The sequence below is a fragment of the Streptopelia decaocto genome, assembly GCF_964273445.1.
Source record: "Streptopelia decaocto genome assembly, chromosome: 3".
Taxonomy (NCBI): Eukaryota; Metazoa; Chordata; class Aves; order Columbiformes; family Columbidae; genus Streptopelia; species Streptopelia decaocto.
In genome coordinates this window covers 22185870-22203873 of record NC_138656.1, presented here as the reverse complement: position 1 = coordinate 22203873, position 18004 = coordinate 22185870, and the positions used below count along the sequence as shown (strand labels likewise).

The 18004-nt window shown below is 38.3% G+C and overlaps 2 protein-coding genes across 2 annotated transcripts in view; one reads left to right on the top strand and one right to left on the bottom strand.

Annotated features, from left to right (window-relative positions):
- GPATCH2 (G-patch domain containing 2) overlaps positions 1-14789 on the bottom strand; it is a 119670-nt gene extending 104881 nt beyond the window's left edge. The window contains exons 1-3 of the mRNA XM_082047835.1: positions 14565-14789; positions 6079-6792; positions 811-872 (exon numbers count right to left, since the gene is read on the bottom strand). Coding sequence (XP_081903961.1) covers positions 811-872; positions 6079-6792; positions 14565-14620 — 832 coding nt within the window. The 5' untranslated portion in view covers positions 14621-14789. The remainder of the gene's footprint in view (positions 1-810; positions 873-6078; positions 6793-14564) is intronic.
- Positions 14790-15037: 248 nt separating this feature from the next.
- The window catches only part of SPATA17 (spermatogenesis associated 17), a gene marked incomplete at its 5' end in the record, with an annotated part of 94172 nt that continues 91205 nt past the window's right edge, over positions 15038-18004 (top strand). The window contains 2 exon segments of the mRNA XM_082048737.1: positions 15038-15064; positions 15066-15145. Of these exon segments, the coding sequence (XP_081904863.1) occupies positions 15038-15064; positions 15066-15145 (107 nt within the window).

Here is an 18004-nt window from a genome sequence, read left to right as displayed (position 1 = left end):
GGCAAACTGCATAAGAAAATAATCTCAATTACCATTAACTTGAAATTGCCGACAGAAAAGCAAGTCTTAAATCACCTGAGAGTCTATTTTTGGCTCAATTTTGTATACTGTCAAAGACAGTATGGGCACTAAGATACTAGCATAATACAGGTAAATGTGTTGCATTTAAAGATGGTAAAAAACACAAACTGAAAAAAAGTCTTATATTTGCAACCTTAATAGTTTTATCACATAAAAACATGAGAGAACATTATGCATACTGGAAGAAAACTTGAAATTTTCACTGCATTTTAGAGTAAAGAAAAATTTTTGAGGAGAGACTCAAATACCATGCATCTTCTAATCTCAATCTTAGACTGCTGGAAAAGTAGTTTGTTTAAACTACTTTTCAAGCAAACTACTGAATGAAAAAGAACTCTAAAATCCTGCCATATCAATTTAGAAGAAAGAAAAATAGACACCTCAAAAATATTTTGAGATGCAGTATTATGATTACAAAGTCTTGTCCAAAAATTGGAGCAAGTGAAGAATTAAAAGTTAGTATAGATAACCTTCTGGAGATGCTCATTTTGTAAGTATATTTATTATATTACAAAGACTACTTTTCAAGACAGCTTTTGACTAAGTCATGGATTCAGGACATTCACTAGTAACATTTCAAAAAACCCAGAAAGCAAGCTATACTTCAACTCATCAAAATAGTAATAGCAACTGAAATATAGTAATTAATCTATGAAGTAACTTCCAACGCTTACAGAATTTCAACTGATGTGGTTTGAGGGGTGGAGAAGGGAAAGATTGTTTCAATACCTTGTCTTCCCTCATCATTGGTAAACAAACCAGCATCACTGCTGCTCAGGCTGCTGGATTCACTGTAATAAGAGAAAGAAAGAAATAGATCAAAAGAACAATTGATCTTTCAGTCGTAAAATTTTAAGGAGACAAGGCTGTGATCAAATTGAACTTAAGCCCAACAAAGATCGGAAAGAAAATAGGATGTTTTTTTTTTTTTTTAATCAAACTGCAAATATCCTAGTTCCATTAACTACAAAGCATATTATTTTTGGCACATAAAACCAGAGGAATCTAATGGTACCCTGACAGTAAGCCAGATGTGACTGCAACGAGGTGCTGACACAATTGATGAATTTTATTATGTGCTTCCATCAAATGCTCACTGCTTCCTTCTTATGCTGTGCAATTCAGCTTGATCCTGGAACACCACTGCTCAATAAAATAGGAAAAGTCTCAATCAAAAGCAGCCTAAGCCTTCCTTCAGCACATGAAATATTAGAGTATGAAAACTGAATTACCTCTCTAAGCATCATTTGCAAGTATTCTGGAAAAGACACTGTTTGAGGTTTCATGACATACTACTTGAGAAGAAAGAAAAGAAGTTTTAACAAAGGTAGCCAATTACATCAAAATAAAGATCACTCTGAAGAAAGTATGATCAATGATCCTAACACCAACAGAAAAAAGCAAGTTACAGTTTACTTTTCTGTGATTTCCAACATGGCCCTAAAATTAGAATGTGTGTATACAACATGCACACACTTCTGTCTTAATTCAAAGACATCAAAATCAATAGGTTGTGGGGTTTTTTTGCTGTATACATAACTTTACAAACAATATTTCATGTGTCTCCAAATAGCAAAACAGACTTGTCTTTTAATAACACAGATCACAATTCGTTGAGTTTCACATTAAAGAATTTTTTGTGAACCTCTTATTTCAATTTGTTGTCCAATAGAGTAGATCTGCTAAGGAAGCAATATTCTCACCAAAACTTAATCAAGTTTTATTTACAGTGAGATGTAGAACAATTAAAAAAAAAAAAATCAGTTTACCACAAAAATTCAAGTACAAGTTATAAATACTACAGCTACTCTCAAGCTTCCATACAAGCTCTTTATAGATACTTCAGGTCTGTTTACCTTTCTACGCTTACAAATATTAAAACAAGTCCTATACTTGAATTTAACTGGTTTCAATTATTTTTAGTTACTTTCTAATAAAAAAGTAGTTTTAATTTTCAAATAGCTAGGAGACTCAGGAAAATTATTTCCTTTTACATGGTCACCTCTCACAAAAATAAGCGTAATTTTTAATGCTTGTAGCATAAATTACATAAAATTGGTCTAATTTGTGTTTAATTATAAGTATATATTTGGTTTTTGTATCTTGCTTTGGGAGGCATCCCAACAGGATTTGAAACACAATACAGTATCAAGTGACAGAAAGCAGTGATTTTTTTTCCAGAAGAATACACACACAGCTCTGTATTTGAAGATCTTAATCTTTGCTGTATCTTCTGCTTATCCATGTTTTTACTGTATAAACAATACTTACACCACCTTCTATACATAATCTAATCAGAACAGACTTAAGCACTTGCATAGTTGCCCTAAGCAGAAGAAAGATGACAGGCAAGCAATGAGAATGGAACCATCTCTGATGGGCGAGACAAAAACTTGAACTTCCTAATGTTGCAAATCCTAGCAACTTCTTTCTAGCAACCATTTCATCCTCACTTTAATTACAATATAGATGGCTTTACTGTCCTTACATTTCGTTATGCACAATTTTACTTCACACTCAAAGAAAAAACATCCCCTTTTCACAGATTCTTCCTGTCCATTTGCTGTCTAATTGTACTTTTTAAAATGCAAGGTAGGAAATCCTTTTAACTCTAGTATTTCAGCAACTCTCCCCACTAAAATTTCCAATTTTGAGAAGTCTCCTTCCTTTTTTCTTCCTTTTTTTTTTCTCTCCGACGTATTTTAATTGTGAAATATTTCTTACTGAAGGACCACCAAGTTCATAAAAACATAAACACCTGAAAATATAAAAGTTACACAGAATACTTTTTTTTTTTTTAAGTCAAACAGTAACACTGGAATATCCATGGCAGCCACAGTGTTCATTCTCCGAAGGCCACAGTCAAACAGGGCAGGGATTACAGCAGAAATAATTGCTACATGGCAGCCATTTCACTTAATAAATTCAAAACCTCTGGAGTTAATACATTAATGTCTAAGTACATGAGAGCTGTTATGACGGAATTTATTTCCAGTTTTAATATAATTTTGCACTGTATACTGCCAATTCCATAGCTTTGTACTAAGAATTCCTTTCCCAGCATGACTTCCAGGAAAAGGAAAAACCCACAGATTCCTTCTAGTCCTATAAACCAAGGTATGCAAGCCAAAACCTGGAACAGCTCAGCTATCCAAAAAGCTTTCACAGCCCTATTTACACATCTGTTGGAAACAAAGAAGAAATAATTTTTATTATTAGTCACTGTTACTAGCAAACTGTTTCATACCTTGGTTTCAGACAGACTTGTGATCTTTTTTACTAACCAAGCCTGTTCCCAAGAACTCTCACTGGCAGTCTGGAGGGTGGGTGGGCAGCTTCACTGCTGCTCTTTCAAAAAGGGAAATTGAAATTTCTCCTCTATTTAGTCACTTAAAATGGAAACAATTACCAAAGCTTGCAGGAATTAAATGTCATGTGGAATTTCCATGCATTGCAAATTTGGCTTAAACTGACCAAGGAGCTAAGCATTGAGAATATGGGACAATGAGCTCTGATCACAAAAATCTCATTTCCAGTGCTCAAAACCAACATCAAAGGAATTAATCTTTTGGGATCATTTAGATGCTGACATTTTAAGAGCTTTAAGACTCCTCCTACTACTCCTGAAGCCTGCACTTGAAAAAGGGTTATTGTTGTGTTTGGTATTTGAACACACACAGATAAAAGACTGCAAAAGAAGTGTCACTTCAAATATATATGTTATTTTGAAGTCATTTCATGTATACACTGAAAACTTCTCACCAGTTTTAGATCACAGCAATTTAACTTCCATCAAAAAATATTGGCTTTGTTTTGTTTTTAGAACTTCTAAAAAATTAATCCTTGTTCTTGGAATAATTAGTAAACTGTAGGCACACAAACATACAAAATTAGAAAATATTTTAGACTTTTTCTTTCTCCTCTTCCAACAAATGCTACTGAAGCATGAGTCTTATCCAAGATGCTTCATTATTTCTCCATATCTTGTGCAATCTTACAAAACTCATGTTCCCTTCTAAAATCTGAGCTTTTAGAACATACACTGAGTTTGCTAGCTGTTTCCAATTCTTCTAGCTAAATGACATCAAACAATAAAGACACTATTGTATTTAAGTAAAGCTAGTTTAAAACAAGTTAATATTATTCACATACAAAATATTCAGATAGAGTACACACTTGAGAGGCTTAGATATGGTGGATTTCTAATCACATTTTGGAACACAAATTTTCTAATTCAGTGGTGTTCAAGCTTTTTGGTACAGATGACCATTGCAAGAAATTCAGTAAAATCACAACCATGTGCATGAGCAGAAAACACTATGAAGATGAGAATGGTTTTAGAGGCCATTTATTGGGGCCAGAGACAAACATTTCAAGTACAATTTGAAAAATGACAGCATTTGGTGTAATAAAACATGAATCATTTTAAAGAGGCAGATGAATTTTTAAAATAAATAACACTTATTTTGTGGGGAAAAAAAAAATATATATACATATATATTCAGACTGACCTGAAAGTAGTACACTTTTAGGAGCCTACAATGGGACTTTTATATCAACCACTCTTCACTCAAAAATTAGCTACAGAATTTTTGATTTGGAAAGCTGTTACCCTTGTAGTATAACAGAAGATCTTTTACAAATAAAGAGGTGACAGGAGTATGGACATATGATAAACCATGCAATGGTGCCTAACTCCAAGGAAAATGTAACCATCTGTCTTTATGTACCAAACTTGGGGGAACAGATTCCTGGTATCAAAGAGGGAAGTCTTCTAAAGGCTTCCTGGCAACACACACTCCTGTCTTGCATGTCAAAGTGATTTGCCTGAAGTTACACTGGCAGCCCTTAAGGACTGCTTTCTGCTCTAGTAATTAAGGCATTAGGAACAATTTGCAAGACTCAGGATCCATTCAGTTTTTCAGCTGCTTACTGTCCACAGGTGAGGGACAAAACCAGTATGTAATAAAAAGACTTAAAAGAACTTTTTCCAGCAATAACCGGTGTTAGTCACTTACCACTAATGCTGCTATTGCAGTAAGTAACTGATCTGTCTGCTCTGGTCAAAGTCCCTGAGTACTCTCTGTATCTTAATTCTACCTCTCCAGTAAGGCAAACACTTCACAATTTATAGATACCATGCCTACAAAAAAACAGGGACACTAGTGCTGTCAAGCAACTGGCCAAAATTATGTGTTTTAATATGAGTCTGTCTTGTCAACAGTTCTGCATTCAGAACCAGGCATACGAAATAAACATAATCAAGCTTACCAGGCCCTGCAGGTAACATCCCTTGTGTGTGGTGGAAAAATGACTTACACCTTACTGTGTTGTCAAAATAGTACTTTGGAAACAATTACCATTGTAGTATGACTGCTGTCTGGAATGGATGGATGAGGTATACTGCCAAAGGGTCATCATTCCCCTATTTTTCTAATAGTAAGCTCAGGTGTTTCTGAACTGCAAATTGGTTTTTGCATTTCATAAATGATGTATATCCTTGGCAACCTGCAGAGTCTTTATGCCCATGACACATCAGAACATACTGTCTAAATGGTGACTCTAAACACTGACAACCTTTCTGATGAATAGAGATAATCAAAGCAGCAGTGTCTAGAAACTGGAAAAAAAAAAACCTTAATTTTTGTCTGAGAACTGTCACCAGTTGAAATACCCAGAAAAAAAACATTTTAAACTTTTGTACATTTTGCCATTTTTAATCTTGAAACAATTTAAATGTGTTATTTCAAGAAACTGTTTTCTTGGTTATTCCTCTGCTACATGACTCTATTTCACATTGAATTCCTTAACCTGAGCATCTCATATGGTTTAAAAATATTACTTTAAAAAGAGTAACCTCTTAAAACAGATATGACAGATGATAGCATTTTAACTCTGGAATTAAAGAAAAATCCAAAGATTGCTAACACAAACAACAGTAATAAAAGCCAAAAAGTATTTTCTAAAATTTCTGTAAAAAGGAAGAGAAAGAATAACCTGTCACTCATGTTCTCATCTGAGCCTTTTTGCTCCTCATACTCCATTTTATCCTTGTTTGCTTGGTTCACTTCTTCATTTTCTATAACTACTCCTTCATCCAAGATTTCCGGTCCTTGCCGAGATGCAGCTACTTTTCTTTTTTTCACTTTACTCTTGGAAAACTCTTGGTGTTGGTATGATCTATTGTCATTGTCCATTTCTTGATCTCTGCTGTTATCCTGCTGTTGAGTTATTGTCCGTGCATTAGCAACTTCTGATGGCAGATCTATTGCCATCCGTTTTACCTTTCTTCTCCTGCGCAAAGTTCTGTTTCCCAAACTGTCAACAGCCAAATCTGGTTCATGCCACAGAGGTCTTTTGCCTCTAATGTTATTTAAGTTTGAGGAAGGCCTCCGTTTAGCAACCAACAACTGATCATCAGAGTCACTGTGGTCTTTCTTATTAGTATGATTCTCCCTGTAGTCCTTGTTTGATTCTTCTAAACTGGAATCAGAACCCTCACTTAAGCAGTGACCAGTCTCCCAAGGATGATGGGTGGTAAATGAACGTCTTTTACGTCCCCTCCTTTTCCTTGCCTGTCGCTTTAGAAGACAGGACACACTTCGAGAATGATCTCCAGTATCAGCAAAACCTCCTCTGGCTTGCTCTGAACTTTCTTCCAGTGCCGAAACTAGATCGTGAACCAGCTCCTCCATGGTCCTACTGAAATGCCTATGTATTTCACAAAAAACAAACAGAAAAGCAAGAAAACAACATAAGAATCTCAAGTGTTAAGTGTGAACTTAATAACAACTTAACCTGCCAAAACCATTTTAGTCACCATAGGCAAGGTAGTCTTAACATCCATCCTATCAAGATTATTGCATTCATACAGAGAGATAAAGCCTTGCCAACTGGTCCTATGCATTTTGCAACACATCAGCATACGTTCCTTTTAAAAGGTATGCTCCCAAATTTCTCTTTTGGAAAGGAGAGTAGTGAGGTTTTGGGTTTTTTGTTTGTTTGTTTTTTTGTGGGTAGGGAGCACATTTTAAACTTATGGATGTGAAATGGAACATATAATATTCCTCCTTGATAGTGTTTGAGGGAGTTCTATTTAAGAGTTGTCATAATTATCCTTAAGAAAATATTTTGTTATCTCTTAATGCTGCCTAAAAGCTAAAATGAAGTTAAAGCAGTAATTTTTTGACAGTGTATGTCTTTTTTTTTTTAATAGATACTAATTTTGTCCTTCCAAATGGCTGATATTTGATTTTTTTTAAATATTGATTCAATGGAGTGATATTAAGTTGAGAGAATACTCTGCTACAGGTAACTCTAGAGTATTACACACAAAGTTTCCTACCACATGTAGGCACTCATTCATAGAATCACACATTTGTGTAAGGAAAAAGATCCCTAAATACACACACTGTCTGATTAAGGCCTTATCCTTTACATGCTTTGCTCCTTCCTGCTCAAATTTCACTAGCACTTAGCACATCTTTAACTTAGTATGCTTTGGTAAGTTGACCCATATTCACATGAACATAATTATGAAAGGAAGAGAAAACATCAAATGATTGCTGCAGAACTTCCTCCTCCTCCGAAGGCTGTGAACCTTCTCTGTAACCACCACAACCAGGTTCTCTCACCAAAGCATCAGAAGACCTCTGTCACTGAGGTAAAGCAGAGAATAATGTTCATGCTCTTTCCTACATTACACAAACTGATAAATGTGGAAGACATTCAGTAAATTATGTATAAGATGTTTAAAAGCAAGACTCTTCAATTTGTTTTAGAGTATAAAATAACGAAGGGATCCACAAATAGTTTTATACCCATACCAGCAGAGACGTACATGTGGAAAAAATCTGGACACATAGCACACAGGTTCCCTCTCTCACTTAACCACAAACTTTAATGTTAAAGGTACTTGATGGTGATGGCTGAATGGACAGACATGACCATAAAGCACACAAATTTCAAATATTAATGGTGGAACTGAAGAGCACATTTAAGAAATCCGAGCTGGTTATGAAATACCTTACCTAAAGAAATTTATATTCTCTTTTTAAACATTTTTCAGAGACACTTAAACATTTCAAATGCAAGATGAACAATAGCATGGAGAGAAACACGAGCTCATTTTGGATTCCTGAAACTAGTGTCACTTGCATTTATTTCTCATGTCTCTTTTTCTGTCTTGCTGTAATCTCTAGTCCTATTACTCCCTCTTAAACTAAAATTTTCTTTGGCTCTTAGTACAGCAGAATCATCATACTATCTTGTAAAGGATGAGATAGCCCTAGAAGAAAGCTATACTTCTCCTTAATCCATTTGGTTCAGAAGAATCAAAACCTCAATCACATGAAAATACTTCTCAGGAATAAGAGAATCAATACAGTAGGAAAAGCAGTCCAAATGAAGCAATGATTTTCTGACAATTCAGAGAGAAAGAGGAAAGTGGAAGCAAATAAACCCAGAATTTACTTCATAGAATCAAAACTATTTAAAACTAATTCTTCGAGTTTTCAAAGTTTCTGCAGAGAGTTTTTGGGGTGTGTGTGGATTTATTATTTGGGTTTTACTTGGGTTTTTTTTTTGCTTGTATAGTAGGAATTCCAAACACCGGCAGAGACAAGTCCAGGTATATTTGTACAAGGTTTCTACGCACGCTGCTTGAACAGAACCCACACTCAGCTCTTAAGATGAACAAGTTTCTGCTAACATGACAGAACATGAACTAGCATATATAATATCTGGAGCACAAAGTGGAAGGAAAGGCAGGGACACTAATGTCTTACATCATAGTTTATGATCAATTTATGCACCCATATGGATAACCATATCACTGAAATCAATGTAGCTCCTAGAGTGGGCATACCATTTTACTCCAGATAATGGTATAAGCACGGTAGTAAACTTGCCTTAGTTCTATAAAACACTTCAAGATCAAACACAACATATGCAGCTTGGATTTATATAGTTAATCTAAACTTGCCTTGAATTCTCCCCAAAATATTGTCAATACAGATGTTGCCAGGTCAAAAGATAAAACTTAAGAGAAGTGAACCCCCTTAAGTGTTTTTTTAAGGGATAATATGATTCTTAAAAGGCCCTGAGCAGTAAGAGTCTTTCCATCAAACTCTAACTTCGAATCTTATGCACTCCTGCAATTAATCTTTCCTACTGAACATCAGGTCTCTTCTGAACTAAGATCTGTACAGCGCAGAGACCTTGTTTACCATAAACATTCCAGTCATGGTCTCATGTATAATATAACTGTATCCTAAGTACATTATCGCTTGGATGGATCAGACAAATTAATACTATAATTACTTCAACATATTTCCTTAGGATTATGAGAATTACTTGATCAATTTGGGACACTGGAAGCCCCTTTGTAATAGATTGAGAATACAATACACAATTTACTTCAGCTTTTTATTCACACTGCACTTTCAACATGCCATTGGTTGATATTAAAACTCCTTATCCTGAAATCCCAAGAAATCTCTTTTGATTGATTTTACTGGAGCTCTCATTTCTCTTCCTATAATTGAAGAAAAAAAAAAATTGGCAATAGCAACTAGATAGAACAGTTAATCTGAAACCTGCCTCCTAATTCAACAGTGTTTTTCTATCACAGCATTATTTATCAGACCAACTCAGTTTTGCAACTTTCTCCATTGTTCACAACCAGCTGTCAAGCTTGTATTCCAAACCTGAAGTAATTTTAATCATCACTGCAGATGTTACCATATCAAAAATATTTGCACTTCAAATAGGCTGAAAAATAACTATAGGAAACATTAAAGGAATTACCAGCGAGTATCAACTGCAGTCAGTAAGATGAAAAATTTCAAAGGCTGTAACAAGGAATGTAGAACAACATATTGAGATACATAAAATATTAAGTTGAGTCGTAGTTTAGCATGACTCACATAAGGCTATAAAAATGCTGTTACAGCAACAGCCCACAGCTAGCAATAAACTGTAATGTCTTCACTAGGAGAAGATTCTGTTTTACTACAAGAAAATCTAGTTTGTCTACACTGACCTTTACATTTATCTGAAGCAATTTTAATGTAGTTCACCAAAGGCTGACCCATTTCCTCTCTAACCTGTATCAGAACAGACCATAGAAGTACTATTGCAGGAAACAGTATAACTGCTTTCACCTACTACAAAACAGCTCACTCAGCTTGCGTTCAGCATTCATGTTCATATTGAAACTCCTAATGGAAACAACGGGCACTTGCTTTTTCAGTGAAAGTCAAGTATCATATTTGTTCACTTCCCACCAAAAGCATATAATAATGTAGAATTCCAACTGCTCACTAAATATTTAAAAAAAACACACACTGATGGGAAAGCTAATTTAGTTGCACAACTCATAAAGAGAGGCAATATCCCTTACTAAACCAACAGCTGCATTTACATTTACTTTCTAGTTCTGTACCTTTTCGTGTTAAACAGACATGGGGTTTCTTGCAGCTAAAGTTATACTGCATCTGTGCCTCATCTATTCTGAAAAGACAATTATTTTTGCTACTTTTACAACCCAACTTGATCACAAGCTAAGAGGACAAGAAAAATCAAGTAGCTCCTTGAAGATGAGGATTATAAAAGCTGACTTTCTATAATTTTTTCCCATATGGATTCTCTGATGTCTCGTAACAGCTGTATTCACAGTGTACTTTTATTTTCAGACAGGTGCTAATTCAAATCCCATTTCTCCACCTCAGAATCACAAAGCCTTGGACACATTACTTTCGATATCTCTGCTTTATTGACGAATGTGACTGAAATTTGGACTGGACAGGTATAAGTACTTCAAAGGGAGCAGCAGATAATAATTTTCACTGCCTTGCCTAAAGAATTTATGGATTCAAAAAAAGAGAAGCCTCATGGTTTTGAGGATACAAAAAGGGGAAAGCAAAACAGAGCAATACAACTTAGTTAAAAATATTATTAATAAATAGCTAGCAAGATATGATGGTAGATGAAGAAATAACTGATAAACCCATGTTAGATAGAAGCTTATAGTATACATCAGAAACAGAAGTTGTGCCTTGATTATTCAAACTCACCTGTCATCAAATGGCCCATCACCAGGGGACACAAAGCATCTAGCTCCGCATCCACACCTAATTATATCTTTAGGCACTGTCTGCTGCACAACCAAAATGCATTCTACCTTGTATCAACCATTGCTGGGGAGCACAACAGCTCACTATAGAGCTACAGAAAATCCTTCCACTCTGAGGATCCTGCCCAGTGCTTCCTGTAAAGACTAAGAGCCAACACACTGGCAACACATTCAGAGTAAATTGGATTTGCAGACCAAAAAAAGCTTAATACAAATCTAATTTTTGTACTATAAAATTTAAAAATGTGACAGTGTTAGAACAGAAACTTCCAGAAATTAAATGTGAGAAAACAATTATTTTGAGTTTCATATAAGATAGTGTGAACACTTACAAGAATTGAGGACTCTTGAGACTACTTGAGAGACAACTGTATCTGAAAAGGGAAAAACAATCCCATAATCCCAGGCTATTTCTCATCTTCAAGGTATGCCAACTCTCTTTTTTAATAGTCAGTTATGTGCGTATATAAATCAGTTTCACAAAACAATAAACATATAGGAGGAGTTTAAAAAAATGAAGATTTATGAGTAATTGTTTTACAGTTAAAGAAAAAACTACAACACTTGCTGGAAACTTCTATGAACTCTTTCTATATCAAATATACAGTGCTAATACATTTAACTGTATGCAATTACCAGCAACATTTTATTCCTCTAATCACACACTACACCTCAATTCTTGGTAGCAACTCTGCATTTGAGAAACTTCTTTAGGCAAGTTTTGAAATTTCCTTATATATGTCCTATACAATAAAAAGTTATTAGTATTTGAGGAATGAATTTTATTAACTGATTATAGTGCAGATCCCCCTAAAATTAGGGCCAGACAAACTTGCAGTAAGCACACATGACTTTTCTATAACTGCTGTTTACCTAAGAAGGCGCAGCAGTAAGTACTATCAAGTCTACTCACATTTAACAATGAAAAAGTGTTCAGTATAGAGCAATGGTACACAGTCAAAAAGTTGTATTGCTCTGTTTTGCTTTCCCCTTTTTGTATCCTCAAAAACATGAGGCTTCTGTTTTTTTGAATCCATAAGCTGACATGAACTGCATTTAATAAGGCTCTAACACAAATGAATTGGTCAGCCAGAAATGAGATTTGGAGCAACTTCTCATGAGAGGTAGCAATTCTTGCAATCCCATTGCTGCCATTAACTGATATGCTTGCCCTTTTCAGAAGTATGACTTCATTAATTGACAAGATGGAAGTTCACATGAACTGTCAAATGATGGTAATATGCTATGGCACCAAAGTCATTATCGAAAGAAACAGAGTGCCCAGTAAATACCTAAAATGCAAACAATTCCTAAATTGTCCCACATATTCCCAATATACATGAAAAACATTCAGCTTCAAAGGAGCTTTACCACCCAAAGCAAACACACTCTGCAGCTGTTCTGAATCTACTCACTCTTTAGGGTCTTAATGTTTTTAGAAACACAAGTTCTTAATTTTCTACATCAAGTATTAAACATCAAAAAAATTATTTTCCTGCATCTAACTTGAATGGGTTTCCTTTAACAGACAGCTTCTGAAATAACTTATACATAAGGAAAGAGAGCAGCTCTGAGGAACAGTCAGATTTTTAACAGTTCTTCCTTCAGAACTGTTAAGCTAACAGTCCCATAGATAAGTCAGTAACTCTCTCTGTACTGAATTCCTCTGGGAAGTATATTTGCACAAGCAAAATCATTATAGTCAGATGACAATTACAGAAGAATATGCCAAATTCCCATACCTTGGGTTGCTGAACACTACTGTTAAAACCTCTGGAACTAAGTTACTTTATGTAGACACAAAATAGTAAAATTTAAAGACAAATGACAAATTAAGTATATAATAACATTCTCAGAGTACAGATAAAAGTTTCAAATGTCTTCAGCAATGTTCCTGCTGTATGCAGCATAAGTACTGAATTAAAATTACTTCTGTCAGTAGAGTATACTTCATTCTCTGCAGTGTCCTGAATCACATCAACAGAAGTAGTTACATTTACACCAGGCAAATTTGCATTCCTAGCAATACTGACAAACAACTAGCAAATATATATCATATGGGCAAATAAAGCCCCTCTTTGAAAGCCTTCTCATTTACAAAAATGTAAAGAAGCCATGAAAATACCCACAGGAAAAAAAGTGGTGGTATCAGCAGAAGTGAAGGAGAAATGTAGTTCCCCACAAAAGAAAAATAAGTGTGGAGCCCTTCTCTTCCTCTTCTTCCCCAGGAAAAACAAAACAAAACAAAAAATCAATTTCAGATCTGGGAACTCGACTGGCAGGTGTACATACCATAGCCTCAAGGCCTCCAAGTATCAACATTCAAGAGAAAAAAAACACAAACATAAAAAAAACCCCCACCATGCTCCTCTCCACTTCCGTTAATAAAAGTAAAATGAACTAGAAGTTACACACAACAGTTGATAACTAACATTTCATGAAGGAAATTAAAGGCTTCCTGGCTGGTTGTTTGGGATGTCTTGCTTCCATCCAGTCTCTCCACCACTAGTCTTTATATTTCCACAGCCTATTAACAAAATCCTCCCCTTCTTCTATTCAGTTATTCAGTTTCCCCTTTTCACAGTCCTACAGTAAAAGCCATATGGCCTTTCAGGTCACTATGCTAGTATACGGAATTATGTAAAACGTAGTATATGGAACTATGTAAAGCTGTGAACTCTATTGCAGCAGAACTGACCACACTTTCCTTGCTCATTATCTACAGCTGCACTTGTTGATTCTTGGTTTGCAACAATTTAGCTTCAGAGCAGCAAACACAACAACTGGTTGTTTCTGCAGCATATGCTGCACAGAGGTTTGGCCTTAAGAGGGTCTACCACAAGTAGAAAAAACAAAGCAAACACAAAAAACTAAATAAGCTTGTAATAGAAGTTCTGATTTATCGTTTGTCTGCTGTCCCTTTTTAGCAACGACAGAAAGTTTCTTTCCCCAGCCCACTGCTCGCTTATAAACACGGCGCCCCGTTGAGACGTGCCAGCAGCATCTGTCAGGCCTGCAGCCCCTCCAGCCCCGGAGGCCTGGGGCGCAGCGCAAAGCACCGACCTCACTCCCCACGCGTACCCGGCAGCAGAGGGGGAGAGCAAGGCGGGAAAGGCCTGGCAGCCGGCCGGGCAGCGGGGAGGAATGGCCGAGGCGGGGGCAGCGCTTGCCCCCACGTTTCCAAGTCCCACACACAGCGCGGAAATGGTGTCTCTGCTCCTCTCCCCCCAAAACCGGCAGCAGCCCCGCGGCTCCGCAGAAGGGCAGGAGGCGGCGGAGACGTGCGTGTCCCCCGGGCGGCGCCGCCGAACGGCCCCATGCCCCGCCGCGCCCCCGGGCCTGGGCTTACCAACTCTTTCTCGCCGCCTGAGCTCGGGTCGGGGTAGGCTCAGCGACCCGGAACATGAACCCGGCGCCTCCCCCGGCCGCTCCCCGGGGAGGCTGGCGCCACTTCGCAGAGACTGGGCCGCTGGGACACGGGGCGAGGGCCGGCGGCAGCGCCGGGGGCTGGCGAGCGAGGCCGGGAGGGGAGGACGCGGGCGGCCAGAGCTGCTCCTCAGTCCCCCATGATGAGAGCCCGGAAGCAGCTGCGGCACCGGGAGGAAACTGGGCGCGACCATCTCAGCTCTATCCCCTCCCTCTCTGGACCACTGCCCAGCGGGGCCGTGTCCCCTCCAGCACCCACTGCCTTGGCCCTTCTTCTGCTCCAGTCCCACTCCGCGAGGCTTCCGCTGTCCACGGTGCCCCGCCGTTCCCTGCCGGCAGGGCTGCGGTGAGGAAAGCCACCCCCGCGCCTGAGTGGAGTGGTACAGCCCCGTTGCCATGGTGGCGGCGTCGGGCGGGCGGGATGGAGGGAGGGAGCATGGCCGCCCTGGCCCGGCTTCAGGCGAGGCTGTCGGGACTGCGGGAAGAGTATTATCGTAGGAACAGGTAACCGGGTGTGCCGGTAGTGAGGCGGGATGCACCTCCTCATGCTGGGCTGGCGCTGGCGGGGCGGGCAGCCCCCTATCTCCCCCGGCAACGAGATGGCGGCGCTCCCGCTGAGAACGGTTTAGCTCTAAACGTCCCACCCCCCGGCAGCACCCACCCTCTTTCCCCAAATACCTCCAGCGTGATCTGAGGACACCCGATCGCAGCAGCGCGGTTTCTTTAAGGCGTCCGTTTGTGCATTGAAAATAGTGTCCCGCTTTTCCCCCGCCGCTTGCTGAGTTTGAGGGAAAAGGAGCCTCTGGAAACTCCCTAGAGACGCCGAACCCTGGCAGCCGGGTCCCTCTTACCGCGGAGCCGGCCCCATCCCGTCCTGGCAGCCGCCTCCCCCGCCTCCTCCCGGCCGCGCTCCCGCTGCGCTGCCCGTCCCGGCCGTGCACTCCCAGGGAGCCCCGGGGAGCCCCACGCCAGCAGGGAGCCCTTGTTATGCTCCCTCAAATCTAGAACTTTCGCTGGACGTTTAGTTTGACCTGTAGAAACGCACTAGTTTTTAGTTTGGGTTTTTTGGTGACTTGACAGGGAACCCCTAGCTCCCGAGCAAGTTGATGTGTGTTATCCATGCTGTTTAAAATTGAGCTGCGTTTCTAAATCAGATTGTGCTGCTTGAGTTTCTAGTACTTGGGACATGTTTTGTATTTCTCTGCTGGGCTAAGGAGATGTTTATTCTACCGAAGATCCAAATGTCCCACGTAGAGAGTGGCAGGCTGATCTACCACATCACCTGTTACCCTTCCCTGAGTGGGACCGTGCTGCCGAGTTTTCTCACTGCTAAGGTGGCATCGGCCAGCTTTTCCAAAATCAGATTTTAAGAAACAAAGTGTTTTAAGACCTATTTTAATATTGCATAGCTTTGTCCTGTAAACATTTTTATTCAACTGTATTATTGCTGCTGCTGTACATGTAATGCCTACTACTCAAAACAGAAAAAAAGCATAGTTGCCATAGTTGCAGTTTTGTTTTTTCTTCACTAATTAATGAATCATTTGTTTTAGAATCTAATTACAACATCATTAGCATGAATAACAAAACTCCCAGACATCACTGAAACTTACATAGAGTTCAAGTCCGGCCTGCATATAAAGTGTTTTCCTGTTATTTCCCTGAACTTCAGCTTGTACTCTTGTGGCTGTAACACACAGTAGTTCACTCAACGAGCATCAGTTACAGGAGACTATGCTTGTATTTCATATATTTCAGGTTAGAAAGATCAGACTGAGCCAGACACGGTAATCCTTTGGAGGGCAGCATGTTTGATGTTTGGGGACTGTTTTTTTGGCAGAGCTTTCCAAAAAAGGATTGTTTCATTTTTAAGAATAGTCCATCATTTTCTTAAAATTCAGATTTTTCAGCTGAGAATTTAAATGAGAGGCTTCAAACAATCCAGCTCTGCAACTGAAGGGGTTATCTGTAATCTGATCTTTGTTCTTTAGGGTAAAAATCCTGGACTACTTCAACACAGCTGTCACTAAAATCCTGAAACAAATTAGAATATCTTGCTTAGACATCTTGGTAGATCTTTATTTAACTTTTAAACTTAACAAGCAAGTTTTGGGCATTGAAGAGTGTCAAATTTGCAGTGATCTTTGAAGTATTTTTAAAGCATTTATATTTGGAAGTCAGACAACAGCTTTCATTTCCCTTTCAGAACCATGTTTTATCTACATAATGTAATAGATCAGCTAAATTTGCCAAATCTGGGATGTTGTGAGCACATTAATCGGTATAATCTGTGTGGTCACTCATCATTCACAAATAGTTTGGGGACATTCAGACAAAAATACATGATAAAAAAACAATTTTTCTATGAAGTCAGTATTCTGCAGTGAAATACCGGATTCCCTGAAGGATCTGAGTTGATCTGAAGCATCAGAAGGTGCAGAAGAATATAGATTACCAAGTATTTACCTTTTTCTGTATGTTGCCCTGTTTGCAAATACCTTCAGTGGTACAACTGTAAGGATTTAGTTTCATGTGGGTCAAACACATTTTAAGAAAAAAAAATCTTTCTTCATGTGTCTATTAAGACCAAAAAGCAGAATTCTGCAGAATATCTAGAACACATAGACCCTCCAGAGCAGCTTGACTTAAAGCAACCCTGGTGAAAACGAAGTACTCTTGCTAGCAATTAATGCTGCAGGAGGACCATAATAATTGAAGCGCCTTAAATCCCCAAATTGGAAAACTTCCTTTATCTTTCAAAATGCATTTGCTATTTTAGGACTACCCCTGTTCCATTAAAAATTGGGGCAGGTTGATGACTTTAGTGTCTTGCCTGTTGGTTGTGGTTAGACAGGTTTGCCTGATCTTAACAAGGTTTTTCTGATCTTAATAATGTTCCTGTGACGCTTTATACAGAACTCTGTTTATGTCAGAGGTACGAGGCCTTCTAAACTGACTGCATCTTTCTAGGGAAAGCACCTTTCTAGGGAAAGACTTGCTTAATGATGGCACAATGAAAAAATTCTATGTCTGCACTTCAAGTAATGCCCTGTCAGCATAAGCATTAAAATATACAGGATTTGTTAGTTCATTCTCTTATTTTAAGTGTTCAACAACTTTACCATTTACTCATTCCAAAAGCTAGTTTTATTTACTGTAACATCTATATGCTGGGTGCTGACCTGAAGTATGCCTTTTTAACATTCGGTAAAGTCTTTGAGAAATATCTGTGACTCTAAAAGCGTAATTCAAACAGTATGACAGCTATGCGGTCTGATCAGGAAGGGCAGATACCAGCTTGAGCCACATAGACCTCAAACTGCTTCTGCTGTCAAGGCAATTTGAAAGTGTTTGTGGAACTAT